Here is a 26,250-nt window from a genome sequence, read left to right as displayed (position 1 = left end):
GTCATCTAAATCTCTGCTGAGTGCAGATGTGAAGCTATGTTGATTGGTAGTGAGGAGTGCAGATGTTTGGCAAGCCTACTTTGTGGAATAGGGCAGTTAGTACAAAACAGGTTGGTCATTTGGCAATATTTCTGTTGATTATTTGTGGCCATTTTAGACTTAAGACCATTTAAGTCTTATTGTCATTTAGCCTAAGTCATAAATTAATTTGGTTATTTCAACTGTTGATTATAACAAGTTTGGCAAGGTGTGATCTCGACCCAGTTTTAGTCTGGCTCCTGGCAACGTCCTTCAGGTTCAACCACCAAAGCCTATGTGGAATGGAACCTTCTGGATTGGTAAATTGACATCCAGGCCACGTTTCGAGTCAGATATGTGTGGCAGATAATTCAAATTGAAGGCAGATTCTCAAATTTGTCATGATGTGACAGGAATCAATTTTGTTGGTTACAACCATAGCAGACCTCAGCCGCACATGCATGTGTGTCAGTTTCGGTCACAGGAGAAGTTTGGAATGACCACAAAACAAGTTTCATCTACACTGTCCTGTCGAATTTCTGCCCTAAAATCTTCTGCCCTTTCTGCTCTAAAATTTAATAACTAAGGCTATGCCCCTGTTTCCATGGTATTGCGCATTGGCTGAAAGCATTTTTTTTTTTTACATCCAGGTGTTGTATGAAAAATCTAACAATAACACCTATTATGTCTTAATTAATACGCACCAGTCCTAGTCAGGAGGATGTGTTCAAGCTGTGTGTGTTAAGGCTTTCTACACCTCATGACAGGACCAGTGAAATGTCATGCTGTAGGACCCAACGTTGCTCTGCTTAGGTCACACACACACACACACACACACACACACACACACGGAACAAATTCTGGGCTTAGTCCTCCTCGGGACCAAACAGTCTCTGACTTCAAACAAACTGGCCTGGCCAGTGAGGCAGTAAAGCAGAAGGGAGGAGGGCCATGCCCTCTGGTGAATGTGTATGAGAGGGGGCAGCGGAGCGGGCCGAGCCCTGACAGGCCTCATGATGGGTGGGAAATGTGTGCTGGGGAACCGGAGCACTAATGAAAATGACTGGTAAAAGGCCAAACCTCTCTTTGCTCTCTCTCTCTCTCTCTCTCTCTCTCTCTCTCTCTCTCTCTGTCTCTCTCTCTCTCTCTCTGTCTCTCTCTGTCTCTCTCCTTCCAGCCAGCCATTTGCCTTCGATTAGAGTGGCCATTTGCCTTCGATTAGCACCACATTCCCCACCCTGTTGATTTAATTGGAGGAAGAGAGCTCAGAGAAGGGAATATTTACCTCACTCCAGACCGAACTATACGAGGAAACACATTTGTGGGGAAATTCTGTTTCGGCTCACCTCACTCTTCATGCATGTTTCCCTGACTGTGTATCAGGGGAGTCAGATGGCTGAGCGGTTAGGGAATCGGGTTATTAATCACAAGTTTGCAGAATGGTTCGATTCCCGGCCGTGCAAAATTATGTTGTGTCCTTCACCCTACTTGCCTCGGGGGAATGTCCCTGTACTTACTGTAAGACTGATAAGATAAATGACAACATGTAAATGTATGTAAATGTGGCCACGTTGGTCTCACAGGTGTGAACTGGTCTGTTGCCGGGCAGACTGTGTGGCTGACTGGCACAGCGGAATGCAAAGATGCTGCTCTCCTTGGGGATGCTGATGTTGTCCGCCACGCAGATCTACACCATCTTCACCGTGCAGCTCTTCGCTTTCCTCAACCTGCTGCCCGTGGAGGCTGACATCTCTGCCGTGAGTGTCCACACACACACACACACTCATACAGACATAGACATGTGCACACAGACACACACACACCTACAAACTAAAGAGACAGACGGGCAAGCGAGAGCAGAGACACACACACCTGTACAACTGACCACCTTTCAACTTTCACCCAGATATGAACCCACAATGGTTGGCAGTTTGTTTTCCAACGTATTCGAGGATAGTTCCTGTGAGGTTATCTATTTGTTTCTCTTTCAGTACTCATTCGACAACAAAACGGGGAACTTTGATGACCTGCCTGCACGATTTGGATACCGGCTGCCCAGCGACGGATTGAAGGTGGGCACTAGATGTCAAAACTTGTCCGGGGTTCAAGGTCTTATCCATCGTCACCAGGGTGAATACACTGGCAAACCCCTACAAATAATTCCAAACCCTTACCTTGTCAGTTGTTTATCATAAAATTTTCAGTAGAACGTATTCAACTGAGTTGAAGAACTTTCCAGATGTATTTCCGTTCTGCTGCGTTCGGCTGGAGGAACTGACTGGTCACCATAGAGATGTGAAAGTGTGTTTTTAAACTTTTTGTAACAATTGAAATAATACAGATTTCTATATTACTTCATATGGTTATGTTTTCATCCAAAAATACTAGTAAGATATAAACAATCTTTTTTATTTAACAAAGTCTGAACACAAAAGACAGCATTATTAGCAGTATTGAAAACAGAGTTGCATCAATCCTCGGAGTTGCTGGTCCAGAGTTTGCATTTTCCGCGGCAGGTGTTGTTGCTAGCAACTCAGGATGGAAACGGCTAACGTGATTCCTAAAGTTGGTAGTGTTCCCAACGTGTGTGACAGGCTTTGCATATCGCATGTGATGTTTCCAGTCTGTGCTTCCCAGCCTGTTGGTAAAATCCCAAATGAAGTTCCATATCTCAGCTTTTAAAACGCTTGAAACGTTTTTAAAGACGACCTCACAACCACCCTCAGCCATTTTGCTGTGGCACGTATGCGAATTGCAACGAATGACGTTGTAAGGTAAATGAGACCCAGATGAGACTAGAGTCTATCATAGGTCTAGATTAAATGGGTTAGTCTACTGAGAATGCTATTTTTCATTTGAATGTTTATGCCGCAGCATGTCAGCATTGCGATGCATCGATTATTCAATTAATTTAAACGCCTCTATTATACACCCTAAAACCCTCATCCAAACGGTTCCTTCCTGCACACTTCGTTTTAAAGCCCTGTCTTGGTCATGAGTTCAGTCCTCCGTTATCTTAGCTTGAGGTCCAGGAGGCTACATCACAGTAGCGTTCTCTGTGCTCGCATCCTGACCTCGGCTCTCTGATGGGCTCTCTGATGAGCTCACATGTTGTCGAGGTTCCCACTTACTGTTGACCCCCACACAGCTGGCTGGAATGAGTCATGTCTGTACTTCTAAGCCCCACCATTGTGTTTCTCGTGCACACTCGCACGAACACACGCTCCTCACACACCGACGAATGGCTTGTTCTTTGCTAGGATAGATTTTTAGTTGTCTGTGAATGTTTTTGTGGAATGTTTTGAGGTGGTTTGGTTTTATTTGTAAGTATGCAGCACTGTACAGTTTGTTGCTGTGAAATCTAGACATCTTCTTCAAGTCGCTTGCTTTTCAATTTGTTGGAGATTCCGAGACACGAGGATTACTGTTTACACTCAACAGTAGTTTGTTTGTCACCTTAAACATTTCACATGTATATGTCATTCATTTAGCCCACACTTTTATCTGAAGAGACATACAAATAGTGCTTATAGAAAACAGAATAGCAAGGTCAGAAGTGCATAGTTCTTCTAACAGTATTTCAGCAGTCAGTCAAGAAACAGTTGGCCATGTATTTACTAGCCACAGTGCAAAGTAACCTCATCTCAGCGAGCAAGCACGGTACACCATACATGTACACAACCACGCGCATGCACACCAACGAATAGCCTGTAGTTCTTTGCAGGATTGTAATGGCCTCGAAATAGATGTTGGTTCATGTTTTTGAGGGGTGGTTAAACCTCATAATGCAACACTCAACCCTGGTTTGTGTTCCTAGTACAGTTTGCACTCAACACTAGTTTTGCTAGGAAATCACAGTCCGTAGGAAACCACCCACAGATCATCTTTAACTTCCTTTCACTGCTGTTTGGTATTTCCCTAAACTTAAATAACTATGTAAAGTAGGCACAGGTAGTTCAAGTGTTTTAGTTCTTACAGAAAAAACCTTTTGCTCCGAAAACCCCTTGAGCTCATAAGTAGGGCTGTTTGTTGGGTTTAGACAAAATGCATTTCTTTCTCCTTTTTTCTTTTTTTCTTTTCACATTTTCTGACAAAGACGTCGTACTGAGACATTTATAGTCTCCAGTGGCCAGTGCCACCAACTGCTGCTGTGACATAGTGCTCTCCACAGGAGTGTGTGCTTGTATACGTGTGTAATAGCATCTTGACAGGGCACAGTGCTAACCGGGGAGTTAAGCCTCACCTCCCGAGTTCTGGCAAAGAGCAAAGGGTCACGTCTGTCACCGTGTGTGTGTGTGTGTGTGTACGCGCACAGCCTGCCAGGCTTACGTAAGATCCTATGCATGGGTTATGAAACTTGAGCGACTGTGGGGTTTTCGCTATTCTCTTTCTGCATGTCTCTCTCTCACTCTCACTCACTCATTAACTTCCTTTGTCCGTCTCCATAACCGACTTCGCTCTGGCCGAAGCCCTCTGGCTCACTCTTTGTGCCACCCCCCTCTTCTCCTTTCCTCGCTCCCCCTCTCACTGGAGCCTGGCCCAGTGAGACCCCCCCCCCACCCCCCTCCAAACCTTTGGAAAGCCCCCTTGGAAAGGCCAGCATCCGAAGGGTTCGTCGCGGTCTGATGTTGTGTGTCTGATCCTCAGGATTCTCTCTCAAATGGCACCACAACACAGCCTGTGAAGGCCAAACTGGAGGTTCAGTGGTTGTCAGGTCAGGTTTTTGAGTTTATTTGTCAGATGCAGCAGGTATGTGTTTGGCCCGCAAACGCCCGCTGCCGCCCTGCCACCGTTCAGACACTCTGCCCTTCAATGCCAGCTAAGGGCGCCTAATCTGTCCTGACCCCGGAATCTGCAACTGGCTGCATTATAATCCCAACAAGCCGGCTTCCCCCCCCCCACCTCATCCTTCCGTGCAGGACTGGTTTAGGTCCACTTTCCGCCACTGAAGAATGGAAGATAAAGACAAGGATTGGGACATTATTTTTATTTTTTGCAGTTGTGTAATCTTCCAAATCCACCACTTTGCTTAAAAGGATCTAACAGGCACAGGTGCTCTAACGAATAGCCGTGCATGTATGAGATCAGCCCTCTGTAACCAACCCAGTGACTATATTAGGCAAACCTTTAATAGATCTACCCGTAATAGATCTACTGAAGTTCGGCAACAAATCTTCAATACAGCCTGCAGCCAGATCTGGAATCACAAGATGGTTCAGACTTGTTTGTAAGTTGTAATGTTCTTCTTGGGTGCCTGCATGGTCTTAGAAACGGCCCCTCCTTTTTGCCTGGTCCGAGATGATGGGGGAAAGTTCCAGATAACCCCTTGGCTAGTCTTCAGAACATTCGGCATTCATTGGATCTGGAACAAAACTTGTCTTGTGTTCTTTTCAATCTTAACTGTCTTCTAAGTTCATTCCCAACCCCCCCTTTCCCTTCATCTCTGAAGAAATTACTTGAGAAAACATCCAAACCTCATGGCATCACAAGGACCTCTGTAATGTTTGGCAGTTTTTGCGCGGAGAGCGTTTCATCCGTCCGCATGAACAGGGCGAATCTTTGAGGGAAGTCCTATTTAAATACAGCACAGAAGGTTTGGAAGAACTAGCACCCGAGTGCCTAAAAGAAAGCATTTAATCATGCCAAGTATTTTGATGCCACTGCCAGCCAAGCGAAGTATCTTTTATGTTGTACAATTTACCCAAAGGGTTAACAACCTGCTTCCCCTTTCTCAGTGAACCACGGTTTTGCCTCCTTTTAATGATGTTTATTTGGCAGGATCAGCCATATGGGCAGATTCTGTGTGAAACCGCTGTGCGAAGAGGCCTTGAAAGCAGTCCTGTGAGAAATCTCTGTCCCTGCCCATTCGTCAAAGACATCGGAGTGTGATAAGGCTGGTTCTGCTGATGGCTTTGCTTATCTGTCGAGCCCGGGCAGCCTCCCATTCACCTTTGTTAATTTGGCGGCTTTTTCAGAGGAAGTAATCCAGTAAGTAATTAAAGCCATGAAAGTTTTGCAGACGGGCTCCAAGCCTATTTAGGCTCGGGCTAATACATGCGAGGAGATTTCCTGTGTTGCCATTTGAAGTCTGTGTTTGCCGGAGATAGCTACCCATGAGCACTGGAAGAAACGGTGCCTTGTTTTTTTTTTTTTTTTTAAGGGAACTGGAAACACGGTGTCATATCCTGTCGCATGCTCTGGGTTTGGTATCGAAGGGAAACTGCAAGCAGCGGGGTTTCGCCTATGGATGTGGCCTTGGCTAGGACTGTGTATCTTTGCCTGACCTACCGCGGGGGCAAGGCTGAGGCCTTGACTTGGACTGGGAGCTAGGACGGACTGAGTTGTGTGGGATTACCTTAGGCTACAGTTGTTTTCTCAGACAGCTCTAACAGCCAGACAAGCTGAACAGACACTTGCTAATGCACACACTGGTCTTTTGAGGAATCTTTGTCATTGATAGAAAAGTGACTTTAGGATCAAGCTTTTGTTGGTGGTATTACTCATTCGTGTTATTGGGACATAGGCCTTAAACATTCAGTTCATTATGAACACAATTTGTTAATAGCATAACATTCTGGATTAGGTCCATTTGACTCATTTTTTACATAAACGTGACCAACGAACATATTTCAAAATCTTGTCTAGTAGTTAATATGCTGTATCTTACGTTACTTGGTTTTACCCGCTGCATTTTCCTGTCGTTCTCAGATAGACCCGATGTTTTCTTTTTCATTTGCGGAGCCGCACAGGACATGTTTTTTTGGCCTACTTCTCCTGAATCCCCCTGTCAGATTCTGGCTTGAGGCCTGGCTATGACTTTAGGATGACCCAGTAACCAGCCACTAGCTTTGCCGTTGAGCTAGAGAATTCTCTTAAGACTCCTCGGGAAAAAAAAATGCAAGGCCTATTCATGATTTAAATATGATCCCCCAAGTGATGCTTTCGATTATACAGTGGAACACAGAGTAGAACCTTCCACTGTAATCAAAATTCGGGCCACATTCCAATCTGGATACTTTAGTATGAAGTGATTTTAAACCCAGAAGCACTGTTTGGAAATCCAAGTTTGGCATGAAACTACACAAAAGAACACACCTTAGGAAGGATGAGTTAACAAGATATGTCATTTGGTTTTATATCATGGCTAAGCCATAAACAGACTACATAGTGACGTACAGACTTGAATAAAGTAAGACTACCAGATAATCCCCCCCCTCCACCTTTCATTGAGCAACGAAGAAATCAGTCTACCCCACCCAAGTAGGTGAGCATGATGCAGTTACTCAATCACCCAGTCACACTGACTCTCTTGGAAACGCTTGTCACCATGCTGAAGTGTTACAAGAGATTCTCCTACCGAAATTGCAAAGCTTCCTCCGAAGCACACAGTGGAAACGGGTGACCTCTGACCTGGATTGGTGATCTCCCGAGATGAGCCGTCTGTTTCGCTAACCGTTTTGGGTAACTGATGATCCACAATGTGGTGGGTGGGGGGGGGGGGGTGGGGGGAAACTATGGTGTTTGATTCGAAAAGGAATTGGACAAGGCTCTGCTCCACATCTTCATGCAGCCATGGGGAAGTGGGGAATTGCTGCCCTTTGTGGCTGGCCAACAGGGGGAGCTGTTGGAGTTTCTTTTGAGGCCGGGTGAAATGTGAGGCAGTAGCACAGTGATGTCATTGGCTAGCAGGCTCTCCCAAAATGCAGCTGAGGAGATTCCAGGGAGGATTCGAGTTTGGAAAAGGCTCATCGCATGATGTTGCTGAATTCGATACTGCCGAAGTAGCCCACCCCCACCCCATACTGTAGACGGCGAATGATGAGGGAAAACAAGCCTTTCGACGAGGTAGACAGTTTTTTGGGGTGGAAAGTGACGGGTTTGCGGTTTTACTCGGTATGTGAAGTGTTACGTATGGGTCAACTGAGGTCAGGCAGAGGGAGGGGGGGGGTGACATCAGATGACATCAACTACCAGAGAAAGGTGTTTCATCGCTGTTTGAAAACACCGTCACACACACACACACCATGTATCCCATCTCTGGGAGACACACCCTACTCCCCGCAGTGTGTGTGTGTGTGTGTGTGTGTGTGTGTGTGTGCGCAGCCGCATGTGTCAGTCTCCAAATCGCTGACTGTCTGGGTAGGCTGTGGCTTTGCTAGCTAGCCGTCTGGCAGAGTTGCTGCGGGGCGGTTAGAGTGACATGAACTCATCACATCACAGCTGACTGTAACTGCACAGTCACACTGCGACTCCTCCTGCCCATCCACCAGCCTGCCTCACACACATGCGCACACACACACACACACTATTAATACAAGGTGATGAAGAGATATGCACGTAAATACAGTATATGGATATAGAACAATGCTAGTTGGTGACCTACGATACTAAAAGCAATAGTTCCAAGTTTTCTTTCTTTCCTTCTTTCTTTCTTTCTTTCTTTCCTTCTTTCTTTTTTTGCTTGTCGCTCCATTTTCTGCACATTCATCCAGCAAAACCAAGGGAAAGAAAGATAGAACTGGTAAAGAGGATCTGGGGTTATTGGAGAGAGAGGCTATGAGAAAGTCATCATCTTGTACACAAACCCCCTCCCCTTCCTCCATCTCGTGAGACTCCAGACCAGCGGAAGATTAGCTTGTCATACCCCGAGGCAACGTTGTCAATATTTGATCTCCTGTTTATTTCAGTTTGTTTCATCTTTTAGATTAGAATCCAATCCCCATTCCGGGTTATCAGGAATAGTCTCCAACAGCGTTCATATCATTAATAATTTGACCTATAAATGCAGTGGCCAGTCAGGGGCCCCCCCGCGTCTGACGCTTCCGCTCTGTGACGTCACACCTCCGCAGGGCTTCCTGGTTGGCGCGCGGCCCGAGAACGCCTGCGAGCCCATCGACCCTCCGCCCCTGCGGGACAACCTGACGAGCGCCTTCATCGTGCTCATCAAGCGCTTCGACTGCAACTTTGATGTCAAGGTACGCACGCTCAGATTCCCTCTGGAAGCAAGGCTGGAAAGCACCTTTCACTCATTTGTCGGTCAGTAAAAAAAAGAAATGCAATCAAAAAATACACACACACTAAAACTTTTATCTAGGTATCCTAACTAGAACGGCATTATTCTTTTCTCCCTACCTTGAGGTAATATCTGATCCAGCATCATTTGATAGGTGTAAACAGATACATTTGACTTGGTTGTTAGCTACTTGTGACAGATCAGTCATAAGGAAATCTGACCCGTGGTCAGTTCCAGGGCCTCTACCTGTCCCTCACCACCATGATCCAGTCTCTCTACACAGAGTACAATGACCTTGGTCTTTAAGCACCGATCTGGAATCAGTGTACTATTTTTGCTTCCTAATGACCAATGAGGAGGAATAAAAACAGGAAAGACTGATCTTGGATCAGCCTCGTTAGATGAGACATTCAGGAAGTGCCTGGACTTCCTTGGTTTGCACTCTGGCAGTCTCCCTCCCTCCCTCCCTCAGCTCATCCCCTGCTTTCCTCTCTGCTGACTGGTCCATTAGCCGGTGCAGTGGACTCAGCCTTTTGACCTCAAAGCATCCAACCTTTCTAGGTGTTAAAATAAATAAGGATTACACAGACTAATCTATAAAGATGACATTGAAAGCCACGCTGAAGCTTGAATCGTAAGGAGGGAGATTAAAAACAAACGTTTCGGCCAAAAACACGAACATTAAAGTGAAGAACGAGTTAGTCTTTCTTAACAGTCAAATGTGTTTCGGTTCCCACCAAAAAATTAAGCTTCCATAGTCAAAAGGAACAGAAGACCCTCAGGATGACTGTACATGGCTGCTCTCTCTGTACTGAGTGGAGTGTTTATTCAAACGTGTGTCTGTCTGAGTCATGCGTTAGGTGTGTGTGTGTGTGTGCGTGCGTGCGTGCGTGTGTGTGGCAGGCGGCGCCTGAGTTGTCGGCTAAGTTGTGTGTTTCCTTCGACGTCCCAGTGGCCGTGGAGAGCACACTCGATCTGCATCATCACTCAACCCGACAGTGAAGCCATCCGCGTGCTGCACGGAGGTGGGGAGGGGAGGAGGGGAGAGGGACGGGGTGGAAGCGAGGAGTTGGGGCGGGGAGGAGGTCTGGGGAAGGGGGGGTCGAACCAGGAGGGCGATGTGATGGTGTAAGGCTGGAGCAGGATTGAGGGGGGAAGTGGTTTTTTGAAGTCTGTTTGGTTGTGAATGACTTATACAAGATTTCAAGTTTATAACATCCAAATACAGTCCTTATGTAGAAGTAAAAAGACCTGGGGTAGAAAGAGGAGAGAAGAAAAGGAGGTAAAAATGGCCGAAAGGATTGTGTCGAAAAGTTTTTGGGAAAATGAGGAGGTGCCAGATGGATGTTAAGACATAATAGATTGATTGTGAGAGGAGATAGAAGGCATATGGAGATTCAGAGAGGGGGAGAAAGACTGGTTAGCATTCAGTCTTTGGCTGTGGTGTGCATGACTCTCTCCCCCTCTCTTCCCTGGCCTGCCAATGCCTTATAAGGCCTTTCTGCATCACACACACACTCACAGACGAGGTGTTTCCTTGGCAGGAGTGAAACCGGATGCCCTTCCTCTCCCCCGCCTCATTTCACCGTGCCGGTCCGAGTCCGACATGCCGATTTGCTGATCCGGGACCAGCACTTCCTGTACCTCATTCCTTAGCTCAGCCGCATTGCCCTGACCTCAAACTGATCTTAGAACGTATCTTAGAAACGATATAAACGGCCCCCGGTCTCACTTCAACACGATGGAGTCGAATCAGGAACGGTTATCCCAGCTGCACGCAGGCTGACATGTTCAGCCCCTGAAACCATCGAATGAACTGACCCCAACACACGTCCAAAACAAACCGCTCCTCTAAAACAAAATGTGTTTTGTTTTGCCCCCCCCACCCCCGAAAAATTAATAAGCTGTGTTTGTGTGCCATAACGCAGTCTTGCTGTAGGAACACCATGTCCAAATGTAAACGGTTCTGTTGGACGGAACATAGTGTGCTGGAGACTTGAGGCGGCTGTGGCCGGTCTCTGTGCGGAGCGGACGGCCGTGTTACGTAACGGCCGGGGAAGGGTCCGTCCGCCGTTGGACCCGGTCCAGTGTCCATTAAAAGAGGGCGGGGGGGGGGGGTCGTACTGTAAGGGGTCTGGGCCTTGAAACCGGATCTTGAGTGTGAGGAGCTGTGTGTGTGAGTGTGAGGAGCTGTGTGTGTGTGTGTGTGTGTGTGTGTGTGTGTGTTACATGGTCTGTGTGTGTGTGTGTTACATGGTCTGTGTGTGTGTGTGTTACATGGTCTGTGTGTGTGTGTGTGTGTGTGTGTGTGTTAGAAGATTGCTGTCAGTCCCCAGGCCTCTAGACTTATGATTGAGCACTTATAAATCTCCTCAATGGGGGAGATGGAGGATGAGATGGAGGGGGGGGGGGGTTCGGGAAAGAAGATCTACACACATACCAATTCTCAGTCTAGTCCCTTGCTCCAGAACTTCTTCCAGACTTTAACATTAAAGGATCTCCAGTATTAGAGAATTGAAAGAGAAATAGGGCGCCATTTGGGCTCCAAACCGGCAGCCAAGGGATACAAATAAATGAAACGATGGAGATTCTTCCCCCGGCATATCTGTGGAGCTAGCATCATGCTAACTGGCAGCATGTGATCGAAAACATAACCGGGCATTGTTTTAACTTAACCCCAGACATAATGGGAGATAAAGCATGTGCTCTCACACTTGTTGAGTGAAGGGTGTGTGAAAACGCGCGTGTGTGTGCGTTAAGTGGGACTATGTCGCGGGTATTTTTCAGGATGGGGCGGTAAGGGGAAGGGGAGCAGGGATCAAGAGAGGAGGCTTTTGGCGTTAATGGGTAGACGTGTGTGTGTGTGTGTGCGCGCAGTGTGCACGCGCACATACTCGCGTGTGTGCGCGTGTGCCTGCAGTGGGAAGGGGATTCCAGCTCCATTTAGAACAGCCGTCTCTCTAGAGATTTGGCGGGGGTGAGGGAGGGGAGGGAGAAGGTTAGCACTTCCTGCATGCTGAGCCTGTGACATGGAGGTTGAGGGAGTGGGGGGAGGGCAAAGGGGGGGAGGGGAGGGGATGGGGGGCCTCGTTGGTGACCCGTACGGCCCCAGCTGTGGGGGAAAGGGGGACGGGACAGGAAACCCAACACGGCCCCTCACCCCCCCTTCCTTTCCATGTAAAAAAAAAAAAAGGGGGGGGGGGGGAGGCTAGCCCTATACCTCCTCAAATGGTGCACCGAAGGCATTAGGGGAGAGAGAACAAGCCAGCAAATCGACACTCTTCCTGCGCCGCACACACACAGTCGCTCCATACATTCACACGCTGACACAATAAGGGTGTTATATAACACGTGCTGAAACTCTCAGCACAGCTCCCTCGTTGGTCTCAGCGCCACACAACAACCCAGGCGTGTTCGCCCTCAAATCACCATGGACATGATGGGGTCTCTCTGTCCTCCGCCGCTCTCGAGAGACACTCTCTCTCTCTGAGTCTGTCTCTGTCTCTCTGTCTCTGTCTGAGTCTCTCTCTGTCTCTGTCTCTGTCTCTCTGTCTCTGTCTCTGAGTCTGTCTCTCTGTCTCTCTCTCTCTCTTTCTCTCTCTCTTTGAGTCTCTCTCTCTCTCTTTCTGAGTCTCTATCTCTCCACGTCTGCCTGTCTCTCCCCCTTCTTTCTCCATCCAACCTTCATTTGTCTGTGTCCTTCACGTCTTCCACTCTGAGGGGTGGGAATCGACAAAACGAAGGGAGGACGTTTGTGACCATAAACCATAAAACGTCAAAAGGCAACGTTTCACGTTAAGACCAGCTCTCTGTCTCCTTTCTCAACACGCTTCTTTCCAGGGTACTTCTGCTCTGCCATTGAAGTGCCACACCTCTTTAAGTGCCACTGAAGAGCCAGCCTCTCTTGTGACTATATCTATGTGTGTGTGTGTACAAGGAATTGGCTTATCTCCTGTCGTTATGTCTCTGTGTACTGTTGTGGTACTAAACACCCCTGGCTGCCTGTTACCTTGGCTGGCCTGAATGACATGGCGGCCTTGTGATCTTATCTCCAGGGAGTGGCGAACACACACACACACACACATACACTGAATACACTATCACATACACTATAACCCGCAACTCTCCCTCTTTTAGCACTCACACACCCACATAGCAAACAGACGATAGACACACAAATGTGCGCGCACACACACACACACACACAGGCTGCTGTACCAGTGCATTGCAGCTGTGCAGTATTATCAGTTGCAGGCCCCTCCTTGCAGTTTCAATAGCTCCTATCTAATCAGGAGTCTGAACCTTGAAACCAAGCCTCACTCTGCAGCAGATTCCTCTGAAAAGCTAAAGAGGGAGGGAGGGAGGGAGGGAGGAGGGGAGGGGGGAGGGAGGTGGTGAGGGAGGTGGTGAGGAGGGGTTGAACGAATTGGCAGTGCAGGGAAGCTGTTGGAGAGATGCAGGAAGAGAGAGGGGGGGGGGGTGACACAGAGTGTCATAGACTTATGGAAGTTAAAAAAGGGGGAGGGGGATAGGAGAAAAGGGAGACGGGAGGGGGGTAAGGGAAAGATCAAGGAGCGCGAGTCCAGATCAGGGCAGAGAGGAACAGATTGGGAGCTGCTGTATAAACAGCGAGGAAGACGAAGGGAGAAGAACAAAGTCTGGCCAAGAGGGAGGCTGGGAAGTCGAGCCTGTAGATTTCTGCAGAGCTGGCAGGCAGCGCGGACACACAACCACACACACACTGATGAAACTGCTGTGATTACTGATGCTATCTGTCTCCATCATCAACACCAAGGCTGCAAATCCCACTGTTAGGGTAGAGGGTTCTGTGTGTGTGTGTGTGTGTGTGTTTGTGTGCCAGTGTAACGCCCTTTTCAGTAAACAAATCTTATATAACTTTGTCTTTCGTTCTCAGGCAGGCAAAGAATGTCAGTGAACCCTGACTACTTTTTGCAGCACTAGGGCATGTAAAGGGTTAATAGTGGTACTAGTCTTATGTTCAGGTGGAACAGTTTAAAAATGGGTGGTCATCCATGACCAACGGGAGAGAGGTCTGATAAGGCTTCTGGCCACACTCGCCCCGTCCTCCTTCGATCTCTTTGTCCTTGTACTGGAAGACCGCAGCATGTCACTTTGCAACCTTTTCTGGTGGACACACATCCTGGTTGGGGAAGTGAGGCAAAAACACAGAGAACGTACCGTTCGGTTTGTTTGTCGACGCCACTAACACCACGCTCTCTGCGACGGCGGCGAACTCGCACCTTTGTTATTTTTCGCCCTACCTGATGTGGCGCCGCACACATTCGTGGAAGTACGCAGGTGCTTATTTGAAAGGTTTTCTGTCGCAGCTCGTTGTGTCGCTGCCACATGTGAGCGCCAGAGCCTGTGCCCGCCTCGAGCACGCCCCGGGCTATGCAGCGTCGCGCCCAGCTTAAGAATCCCCTATCGCCACATCGCTCCACTCAGTTACATCCTTTTGAACCAACCCTGTGCTTCAAGAGAATACGGACGAATCCACGAGGGGTTTACCGCTTTCGCCCCGTAGACTCGACGAAAGTTTATGAGGTTTTGAAGTTCAAAGAGCGCTTGTGAACGCACGCCATTGAAGGAGGGTGGTTTTGATTCGGCTGTCTCTGGGGGTTGATGCCGGGGGAGTAGCACAAGTTGTTAAACTGTGGCGAAGGATGTTGTCGTCGCGATGGGTCGTGGTCGTCTTGTGCCTTCGGGCAGGATGTTGAAGAGCATTTTGGCAGTCCCTTTCTGATCCTGTGTATTGATTTCTTATCGTGAGGGTTCATGGCTCTCATGGCTCCTTTCCCCTCTGTCCTCTCTCCCTCTCTCTCCCCTCCTCCCTCCTCCCTATCCTGCAGTCACAGGAATGCTCTGAATGTCCTTATCTCTGCCTAAACAAACCTTCTGTGAAGCACCAGAGGTTGAATTCCTCTCAGATTCCTGCCAGACCACATGCTGGCATCAGAGAGGCAAGGGCCAAAATAGCATCCAAGCTTTAAAACCCTTCTAAGAACAACAAAATCCCAAACCCTGTCTTAACGCCGAGATAGCGCGGGGTGAAAACGTATCAATATCTCCATATTTAGCTGTGGATAAGGCCCGAGAAACCCTTTCAACGAAAACACACACATTTCCTTCTACAACGAAGATGTCTGGGACCTAGAAATAGTCTTGGAAGTGATTCATAATGACCTCATCAATGGTTCACCAGCTTGTCGGTTCTGCAGCTTTCAGTAATGCCAGTTCTGCCCCTACGTTGCCCAATTGCTGGCCCATATCCCTCCCAGCACCTCCCCACAGTGGGAATGAAGGGGGAAGGGAGCGCGAGACTCACATTGGCCCCGTTAGGCTGCCTTCGGGTCATTGTGACCCACCTTTTGCACCACGACGGTGGGTCACAAAGACCCAAAGGCACAACAAGGGTTAACCAGAATCATCTGCTACCAGCTTCCTCCGTCTCTCCTCAAAGGAAGCCTCACATACATGGACACACACACACACACAACTGTGACCAGCATACAGCCGTGTGCAGACACAAAGCATATTTTTGTGCGTCTGTGCCCCTCGCTCACACTGTAGCCATTGATAAACAAACACACAATACACCCTCACAGGCGAACGCATAGCCCAATGGAGCCTCGCCGCGGGCACAAACTCTCACACAGACCGTGCCGTGCAGACAACCACTGGCATTAAACACGCTCATGAAAACCCAGAACTGATGCAACCTTCACAGTCTGGAACCCCACACTTCCCACCCAGAAACACACGCTTGTTCTCTCACTCCTGTGCTATTGATTCGCTAGCATCTGCTATGCACAGAGCAGGCTAGCTCTCGCTTAGCTGCAGAGCTAACAAGCTAGTGCTAGCCCCCCGTGGGGGTTGCACACAACACCAGGCAACCACTGAGAACCACCGGAGAGACACCCATCCATTATTTATACGGACACACAACGTTTCGCCTCTACAGCAGTCTGACGAGGAGAAAGTGATTTCTCACCCCTATTCTTTACATGGTACGCTCTCCTGCGCGACAGTCTCACTTTCGCCTTGTCGCTGGGGTCGAGTTTAAAATCCTCCACAGGAGTAACGCATCTACAGTAAATCATTCATAAAGCAGCTCCCCAGCCTTCGGAAAATCATACTCTTTGGGTTAAATTTAGAATGTGTCAAATGATCTTTGAACATGATTCAGCCCCTTAGCTTTTGCAGTTGTGTATACCTGCTTATGGTTGCTTAAGTTGAGGTTAAACATATGCTTAATATTATTTGATTGTGTCATTATTTTACTTTTTATTACGATAAGAAATTCACACAGGAACTGAGAATCTTTAATCAATAATTTGATTTGAAAAATCTTCCGACTTAAATGCCTGGCAGAGAGTAGCAGCTGCACCAGGTCTGCACTGCACACATCAGACTTCAAACACACACACACACACAGACTGATAGATCTGAGACTGTACCATGTCTTTTTCTGGAACAAAATCTCATGGGGGTGGGGGGGCGGGTTTGCAGTCTTTGATGCAACCATTTGTGGGGAAAAAGCTGTGTGTGTGTGAATGACACCACAGGAGGTATGAAAAATATAAATCTGTACTTTCCCACTCTGACTGTGACAGTCTTCTACATTTTGGCTGTCTTCTTGGTATGAGGAAAGGAAGTAACTAACCAACCAACACATACCCTGACACACTGAACAGGTGAGCTGAACTTAACCGTAAGAGGTTGCCAGCCAGGCCAGGTTCCACATGTGCCCTGAGGTAAAAGCCTAGAAATGTGTTGAGAACATCAGAGAGATGTTGTTCTTTGTTTGCCCTGTCCAACTCAATGATAATATGTAAATAAGGGTGTTAGGGTGGTATGTTATTACTTTGGTTATTGGGTTCATTTGCATTTTATTTCGACTCTCTTTTTTAATATCACTACTTTATAAACTGTGTGTAACATACAGTATGCTGTAGATTTCTAGTTTTCAACACGAATGAATTTTTATGAAGTCGTTCTGGAATGAATTCATTCTTGTTCTCATTTATAGATGGTATAACTAATTCATATGCATGCGTTTGACCCATATGGGCCATGCAAAATGCATGGTGATGGAAGGATATGGCTGTGCGGCGTTTACCCACCCCCTTCTCGGAGGTTGCGTCGGTCACACTAGAGCACAATGGCCCCCATGAGTCTTTGCAGCGCAGCACATGAGGGCTGGATGATGCTCGGTGCAAAACCGGACACGATGACGTTGATGTGAGGGAATTGGTTCAGTAAACCTTGCTCACATTCAGAGTAAGCTGCCTGGAGGGTCTTGGGCCGGCTTACTGAGGTGACACAGTTTTGACACTGCCGGTGTCCCAGGTTCAGTTCTAGTTTGGTCTCCTTGCTGGTGGTCGGGATAGGCTTCAGAAGCATGGTTTGGAGGTTGTGTTTGCTGGCCTGTGGGATGTTGAATCCAGTATTATGGGATTATGGGCTGGGGGGTTCAATTGAAGCTGCATGTGAACCAAACAATCAAGCAACCAACACAACACAACACTACGGTTTTGTCTCCCCCCAGGTCCTAAATGCACAGAAGGCCGGCTACAAGGCCGCCATTGTTCACAATGTGGACTCTGATGACTTAATCAGCATGGGATCCAATGATCGTAAGTTCCCCCTCTCTCTTCCCCTCTCCGCATAAACACACACAAACACACAGCACACGGTCGTCTGCTCATGTGTTTCCTCCTCCGGGAGACAGTGCAGCTTTGATAACACCAAGACCAGGCCAGGAGCCCCAGGAATAGCTCGAGAGATCTGAAGTCTCTCTCTCGTACTGTTGCCGTGGTTGTGGAGGAATGCTGCAGCCTCCAATGTCTTGGGATGGCCCAAACAAGATCCAACCCACCGAAAGATTTTGACTGCCCACGCTTATCCTGGCATAACCTACCCTTGTTTATATCGCTTTCGATGAGATATGAATATCTGAGCTGTTGATTTCCACCGCCCCATTGCACATTTCGGAAAATGTCAATAAGTAATTAAAGGCTTATGAATTAAACAGAAAGTTCTTCATTCTGTTGATCCACGGAACACTGGACCCCAGTCCAAATCCACAGCCCAACTTTGGGTTGTGGATTTGCCGGAGTTGTCAACCATCCCAGCGGTGTCTGCACCGGTTGTTCTGTTGGCCCGGCAACGACTAAAATGGCCAAAGATATGGCCTAGAAATATGCATGAGCAGAGTCATGAGGCATCCGCCTCGGGCTAGCAATCAAGAAACTCACTGCAAGTGAACGTAGCTAAACGGCCTTAGCTTACACGTACTTCTGACTGGAGTGTAATACTGGTCAAATGTTTGTCCCATGCCAGTTAACAGTTTTATATATGTACAAAAACACATGTTTTAAACATATTTAGTTTGTTGTTGTTGTTGTGTCTTCTACTAGCTCCAAGTGTAATGTTCTGTTTGAGGCATTGATATGCTAAGTCTGTATTCGTAACTGTTAGCATCTCTCTTTTTTCTTTTAGTGGACGTTTTGAAGCAGATAGACATTCCATCTGTGTTTGTGAGTGAGGAGACTGCCGTATCTCTGAAAGAGGACTACATATACGACAAGGGGTGAGTCTGAGACAGAAATCTAATTTCCACGTCTATCAACATCAAGGCTAATTTGAGCCCAGAGCAGAGGCACTTTGAATTCAAGACTGTCCAAGAATGCTGTCTCTATGAATCTGTCAGCATAATGTAGATTACATAGGACCTTTTATATTACGACTTTCAATCAGGAAACGTCGACAAAGGGCTGATTAACCACTCTTGTTAACCAGCTGTGACAGTCTGTTTGCAGTCCAAGCCTCTTCTACATTATTATATCACAATGGCTGCAATTAACATGGTGCCATAACCAAAGGGAAAGGATTCATTTATTAATGTGTCATCACTACCCTAGTACTCTGCTGAAGTGATAAACTGGGAATTAGTTCATCAGTCCCTCCAAAATAGCCTAAAGCAGGCCTTGCTTTTTTTTTTTTTTTTTACATTTCTTTTCTTAATCTTTAACATCCTTTTTTCATCGGGGTTTGTATCTCTTTCATCCAGACATTGCATATTATCTGTGCATGTCCCGAGTACCACATCACCGTGAACGGAATTAGCCCCCGTGTATCTGTGCAATGACGTGATGACAGGGGAGTGTAGCAAATGGGTGTTATCGGCCCGTAACCCCTCACTTACCAGTGTGAAATCTCGTTAAGCAGACGAACGAGCCATTACGTGACAGCCCCTTCGTGTGATGTGCACTGGACAAATTGGAAACGAGTCACCTCCCGTTGCAGGCTAGCGTCGACAAGCTAGCCTGCCTATCTATGCCCCCGAAGTTCCCGCGTGTAGGTCGACGTTATCCGGAAGGCCCCCGATGGCCACCGACTAACGTTTTGCCGTCTCTCTCTCTCTCGCCGTCTCCCCGATGGGCCGCGGCGCTTGGGCAGGGGTCACGTGGTCCTCATGCCAGACTTCAGCCTGCCGCTGGAGTACTACCTGATCCCCTTCCTCATCATCGTGGGGATCTGCCTCATCCTCATTGTCGTGTTCATGGTAGGTCGCCTTCGCCCGCCCGTTGTGTGAACTGCCCCGTGGAACTCTGACCTCATCGAGGGTGGAGGTCGTAACGATGGCGTGGGTAGCACTGCCCCGGGCGGAGCGTTGTGAGGTGTTCCTCTCCTTAAGATCAAACAAGTGTTTCTAGTTACTTGGACAGGGGGGGGGGGGGGATTGTTGGGGTTCGTAAGCTACCGGCTGTTGTTGTTGACTGTTCCCTTTCCTCTCAGATCACCAAGTTTGTCCAGGATCGACATCGGGCCCGTAGGAGCCGCCTGCGCAAGGACCAGCTGAAGAAACTCCCCATTCACAAGTACAAGAAAGGTACACAGCCATGGCTGCATGAACTCCAGGTCTCTGCTAATTGAAGCCGCAGTCCGCTCAATTTGTGTGTTTGGGTTTCGAAGATATGCTTGTTCCAGCTCCAGTTTTATGGGATCTTGCTAATTTTCTTTCTGGGCTGATGTGGTTGCTTGAAAGCGAGAGCAGAGTATCTGACAACAAGCAGATGTGTCACAAAGAATCTAAAAATAGGGTGTGTCAAACTGTTTGTTTGCCTGCCTCAGTTTGCATCAACCAGATCGAAGAGATTAGGATCGTAAAGGCCTTCACTTCATTTATTGCAACTGGTTATCTGGTCGTCTTTTCCTATAGCCTCCTTTATCTACGCAACCTTTATCCTCTGCTTCGGGGCAATGTGAATGTTCCAGAACAGAAGATACACAATCTGTCAACCGTGACCTTGGGGGAAATGAACTCTTACTTTGGCGCTCCCCTACGATGCCCCTGTGTCATATGACCTGCCCAGGAGTGTGATTTTATGAACGCTCTATGACACCTCTCCCAGGGAGCACTGGGCCTATGACTTAATCGGATTAATATGGGCCCGATTTCTTCACAAAGGCCTTTGCCCATATAAAAGCTCCTCTCTGTTGAGACGAGACACATGGCTGAGTGTATGGAATGCCACGGCATTACGATCTCTGACCGACTGGATATGTGAAATGTCTCCTCTTTCTAGCGAGGTTTACTTCAAAACGTCTTCTGTTTTCACTTTTAAGCTTCCAGTTTCATTTAGAAAGTTCTGGACATCAGAATACTTTCATTTGGTGTGTGTCCCCCCCCCCTCTTTCTCAACACAAAGGTAATTTTAAAGCATCGTTTTGCAATGCAAATTATGTTTTTTGCCCTTCCACATCAGTCCTGAGTAGCACTGGGTTGTTGGCAATTTTCACTTAACCCTTGTGTTATCTTCGGGTCATTCTGACCCATCAGTCATTGTGACCCACTGTCGTATTGCGACAAATTTACCTCATACAAAAACAAAGTGAAGCATTTTCTTTTAACTGTCGGGCTGTCTCAGACCCCCCACATTGCAATGGTTAAAAGAAAATTATTTTTATTTGTTTTTGTATTGGGTGAAATTGGGTAAACACAACGATGGTTCGTTGTGAACCTTTGGGTCATGTGACCCGAAGGCAGCACGAGGGTTAAGGCTGTGCAGTGTTGCCTGGAGTTTGAGAGGCCCCTGCAGGTTTGGGGTGGGAAGCCCCAGATCAGAATCGGCTGTGCAGGGAACACAGAGGGAGCATTTGGCTGCATCTGGGTGGTGCATACTAAGTGAGCCCCTCACAGAGCTGGTAATTGGAGGTTTCTAACAGAGACCCCTACTCTTTGGCTGGCTGGTAGTTGGACATGCTTTGTAGAGACTGCGACAACACACACACACACACATTTGGACTGCAGTTTCTGGCATGGGCTGTGTTCGTCACAGTCAAATAAAAAAATGTTGCCGGCTGTGGGTTCACCTGTTGTTGGGATGATGGAGATTATAAGTAGGTGGCTTCCTCTTTGGCCATGTGCCACTGTGTTTGACATTGCTGGCATTCATGTTGTTTGACTCTGAAGAGACCATACCATGTGTGTCATTGACTTTGTCTTAAAAGGTTTGCAGGTAAAACGAAGTTAAGACAAAGCTTCTCTTTCCCAGAACCACATTTCTTCCAGGTTGTTCACCTGTGTTTCTATTGGCCGATAATGCATGATGGAATTCCGGCATGCCAACGTAAGCCATGTTGGCAGTTTCCAGAAGGCCATATTATCATGTCTACCAACCCAGTTTGGCGCCATGTCAAAATGGAAGGTGAACGCTGGCATTGGTGTTCCGGGACAGATTGGAATCTCCGACTTCTACTAATCGCTGGCCAAGCCCACACCAGACTAACCTATCTGTTTGTCGCCCTGCATGGAAGCGATGACAACCTGGAATCGCGGAGAGGCCTGTAAATCACTCTGCGGACCCCTGGCATTCATTGTTTACAATGTGCCGACGTGAACGCCCTGCCTTTTATCCCCTTCATAATCTCACGTGTTGGAGCAGGGGGTATTTTTAGCTGTCTGTAGCATCGCTGTGTGCGGTGGCACATACACACACGCGCACACATTTGCACAGCCGAGTGCTTCTCACAGGTCTGCCGCTGGAGCGTCTTCCATGACCTCACTCTTCCACTTTCGTCCTGAGGTTTTTGGGCAGAGTGCCCGACAGCCGTACCCAGGGGGTCACTGTGTGCGGTTCACAGTGGGAGCGATGCCTGGCTATTTGCTTCCTCAGCTCAGACTGACACAGTCTCCCAGGTTTCGAACTGTATCATACCGTTAGTGAGACTTTTCAGATGTTTTTTTTTTATCCTGTGAATGTTGTAGCTTGCAGTGTTTTGCTGCATTGTTGTCTGTGTTATCCGTTTGCTCACTAACGTTACTGAGGCGCATGCACTATCGTTAGTAGAGCATCACCAGTATCAGTTCACGCCGCGCTGTTAAGACGGAAAGCACTCATGTTAATGATTCAACTTCCGCTCTCACAAGTACCAGTGGGTCATGGACAATTGGAAGTAACATCTGCTGTAGCCGTATCTGTAGCCATGGGCAATATATGTCTCATCTTCGTGTTATGCTAATACTATAATGTGTCAGCCCTATCGCGCTGGTTGCAATGCTAATGCTAATCCCAAGCGCGCTATTGTCCACAAACGCAATTATACCCCTGCAAGTGTGAATAAGCAGGCATTAGTTTGGAGCGTCGCAGGCGCTGCTTTCAGGGAGATGAGATGCTAGCTGATTAGCAACCTTTGTCCTGCTCTATTGGCTCTGAGCCGTGCTGATGCGAGTGCTGGCGCAAACAACACTGCTATCACACAGCGCGAGGAATTTGGCAGTGGACAGAGAAGGTGGGCGTGGGATGATGTCAGACTTGCATGTCAGACTTGCATGAGTCTGCGGACAAGTACATACAAGAGCACAAAGGGATCTCTTCTGAATAGGCAACAACAATTGTCGGTGAAGAGCACAATGCAAGCGTAATTAGCGTACAATACCAGTCTGAACTGCATGTAATGCAAGAAGACCGTATATTTGATATTGTTAGGTAATACTGGCCTGTCTAATATCACAGCCTTAATTGACAAGAACTGCTTTACATTGACACGCAGAAATGTTATCCTGAATTGCATCAGCCAGTTAGCAAGCTAATCTAACAGGCTATTTCTATGTGCACCTTCTCATATTGGGAGCCCTTGCGTCATTCCTCTTACCCATTGCATACTCATGCAGTGAGAATGAATTTTGGTTGTGGTGTCTGTTTCTGGTTAGGGCGTAGAGACCCAGCTCTGTGTATGTGTGTGTGGTTTCATCACCAGACAGGAGCCGACAGACAAACCTCACACCCAGCCTAGCAAAGAAGTGAGGCAGAAAAGAGTCCTGCAAGAGCGGCCGAGCCCAAAATGGGCGTGTGCCTGCGTGAAGCTGGGCTCTCCCTCTGACCCTTGGCCGCCAATTTAATTTTCCCTGGGGTGCTGTGATTGGAGGACTGCTCCATGATGAGTCACACTGCTCCTCCCATCGGCTTTTTTTGTTTTCTGTCCCAACCCTGGGCTGAACGCTGAGTGTGCACACACACACAAACACACACACACTCTTAGACAAAGCAGCTGCAGTGGCTCAGATGCTGCTGTGTGTGTGAGACACGAGGATGGGAATACAGAGAGCTCTCTCTCGCTCTCGCTCTCGCTCTCTCTCTCTCTCTCTCTCTCTCTCTCTCTCTCTCTCTCTCTCTCTCTCTCTCTCTCCCAGCCACAGAACCCAGCCTTCACTGCCAGTTGCCATGGCCATGCTGGCCTGAGCCGTAGGTAACTGTGCAAATGCTTTTCTTGGTCTCTTCTCTCTTTCTCTGACACACTCACATCCACACAGTCATTCAGATGAGTTCAGGAGGCCAGTGTGGTGCCTCCTGAGATTCAGGAATGCTGCCTGGCTGACTGGAGCAAAATGGAGGGCTGAACTCTTATGTTTTTGAGCTACTGGCCCAAACGTCCTCTCAGTGATGTCAAAAGCCAGCGTTACTACTCGGTTGCCAAACTAAGTAAATAAAGCCTGATTAAGCACAAAATAAATTGTGTATGGTTTAAACTGCCTTCTTTATTTTCTAGAAATAGTGAACATGACCGTGTGGTTTAGAGGTTTAGAAATGATCTGGGATTCGGGTTTGGTTTCTGCTCAGACATCCCGATAGGTAATTCTGTTTTCCCCCCTACGCTCACATGTGATTGATCTGAGGTACATAGTAATGACGTTAGTAACTTTGCCCAGCAAAGGTTCCAGGAAGAAGAGTGAGTAGCCTTGTGCCCACACCAGCTCCTTTGATCAACCAGAGTGGTATAATCCCTTTCGTGCAGCAGTTGACCTGACCATGAACACAAATTACTCAACCAGCAGCTGTTTTGTTGCTCAGCCTCTTGTTGACCAACATTTACCAAAGCTAACTAGGATAGTCGAGAAAGGGCCAAACAATATTTAAATATGGCTTTTGGGATTGCGTCCAGAAGACCTTTATTGCGTCTTCGGTTGAATTGTTTAGCATCGTAGCTCAATAAAGTCTGTCTTGTGATGCTGTATTTCAGCAGTGCATAAATACAGCCCCTTGAGTCTGTGGTGGTGTTTTTTGCTTAGGGTTCAGCTTCTCTCAGAATAGCCCAGTGCCACAGTTTAGCATTTCCTGAGTTTTCTCTGGATCCATGCCTTTATAAAGGTCCTTTCTTCTCTAGCCCCTGTCTAGAACTGGGTTAAAGGGCAGAAAAAGAGTGCTAGAGAAAGGGAGAGGTAAAAAGATTAAGAAATGTTAAAGATTAGCAGAATGAGGAAACTGGGATTTTTTGGGGGGGAAAAAACGTACGATTCAGAGAGACAAGAGGACGATTGTCTAAGAACATGGAGATGGACAGGAGAGAGAGACACAAAGAAAAAAAAGTCTGACGTCCAGTTAAAGGGGGTGGTTTGTAGTAGATGTGACTCCCCATCCTTATACGGTCACATGCAACCCTGGCACCAGTACTAAGGGGAAAACATGCTCATTTCGAGCTTACGTAAACACGCCGGCCAGCCAGCCCACCACCCTGCATGACCATCTCCCCCTTCGCTGGGGAAGGGAGAGGAACTCAGGAATTTGTAAGGGAGTGCGTTCTGAAATTCCTAGGCCGCCTTTTTTCTCTCTTTTTTTTTTCTCTCTCTCTCTCTCTTCCGATCTTTGTTGGCTCAAGGCACCCCCAGCTCCTCCCCGGGAACGTCAGGGCTGAAAAAGGAAATGCAGCTGGGAGCAGTTTGGCACAACACTACCTGATGGGAATGTGTGAGGGGGGGAAGGGGCTATCTCGAGATCAATAGAAGGAAATGAGCAGCGTGTGGAGGAATGGGTTTACACTACAGTAGCGATGAGTCATCATCTCGGTTGCTCCTGTAAAAAGTGTGTCTCTTTCCAGGCGGATTTCCATAGTCTAAAGAGATGGGACATTTTAAATGCTATGTTCTGGGAAGCTGTGTGCCCAGCACAGTACAGGTGGTGATCTCTTTTCTCTTTTTGACCCAGGGGACTCCTACGATGTGTGTGCTATCTGCCTGGATGAGTACGAGGAAGGCGACAAGCTACGGGTGCTGCCCTGTTCTCACGGTGAGACTTCCACTGGTCTTGTTGAACGTTGTCCAGCCATGTTACACATCTCCGCCCGGTAAACACCACCAAGCATCGTCCTGCCCCAACACCCTGCTGCCTTCGCTGCCCCCTCAGGAATCGGCCCCCTCATTGTCTCACAGAACACCTGTCATTCTCCTCTATAACCTCTCCACTACCCTTCACATCTACCACTATGAAAACACCTCTATGGCTCCACGTAATCCCTGTGTGTCAGGCTTCATTTGCCGCACCATTGTGCCAAATACTAGGAGTCAGGTGGCTGAGCGGTGAGGGAGTCGGGCTAGTAATCTGAAGGTTGCCAGTTCGATTCCCGGCCGTGCAAAATGACGTTGTGTCCTTGGGCAAGGCACTTCACCCTACTTGCTTCGGGGGGAATGTCCCTGTACTTACTGTAAGTCGCTCTGGATAAGAGCGTCTGCTAAATGACTAAATGTAAATGTAAAATGTAAATACTATAGTTGTCCAAATGTAATAACATTTGTTATTACAAATGAGAAAGTCCCTTTCACAAACAATGTTACAAAGAGCTTCGCAGTTGCCCATGGATGTCAACACATCCAATCTAAACCCCTCCGAAAAGATAAGGGGAAAACTCTCAGGGGGCAG

The 26,250-nt window shown here is 47.7% G+C and overlaps 1 protein-coding gene across 1 annotated transcript in view; it reads left to right on the top strand.

The window, feature by feature from the left end:
- The window catches only part of rnf13 (ring finger protein 13), a 29,712-nt gene that overhangs the window by 1,063 nt on the left and 2,399 nt on the right, over positions 1-26,250 (top strand). Inside the window, exons 2-9 of the mRNA XM_062450505.1 lie at positions 1,602-1,775; positions 2,010-2,090; positions 8,868-8,993; positions 17,601-17,688; positions 18,554-18,644; positions 19,514-19,619; positions 19,853-19,946; positions 25,540-25,620. Of these exons, the coding sequence (XP_062306489.1) occupies positions 1,662-1,775; positions 2,010-2,090; positions 8,868-8,993; positions 17,601-17,688; positions 18,554-18,644; positions 19,514-19,619; positions 19,853-19,946; positions 25,540-25,620 (781 nt within the window). The 5' untranslated portion in view covers positions 1,602-1,661. The remainder of the gene's footprint in view (positions 1-1,601; positions 1,776-2,009; positions 2,091-8,867; positions 8,994-17,600; positions 17,689-18,553; positions 18,645-19,513; positions 19,620-19,852; positions 19,947-25,539; positions 25,621-26,250) is intronic.

This window comes from Osmerus eperlanus, chromosome 24 (assembly GCF_963692335.1).
Source record: "Osmerus eperlanus chromosome 24, fOsmEpe2.1, whole genome shotgun sequence".
NCBI lineage: Eukaryota > Metazoa > Chordata > Actinopteri > Osmeriformes > Osmeridae > Osmerus > Osmerus eperlanus.
Note: the sequence above shows the minus strand (reverse complement) of the source record. Positions and strands in the feature narration are given on the sequence as shown.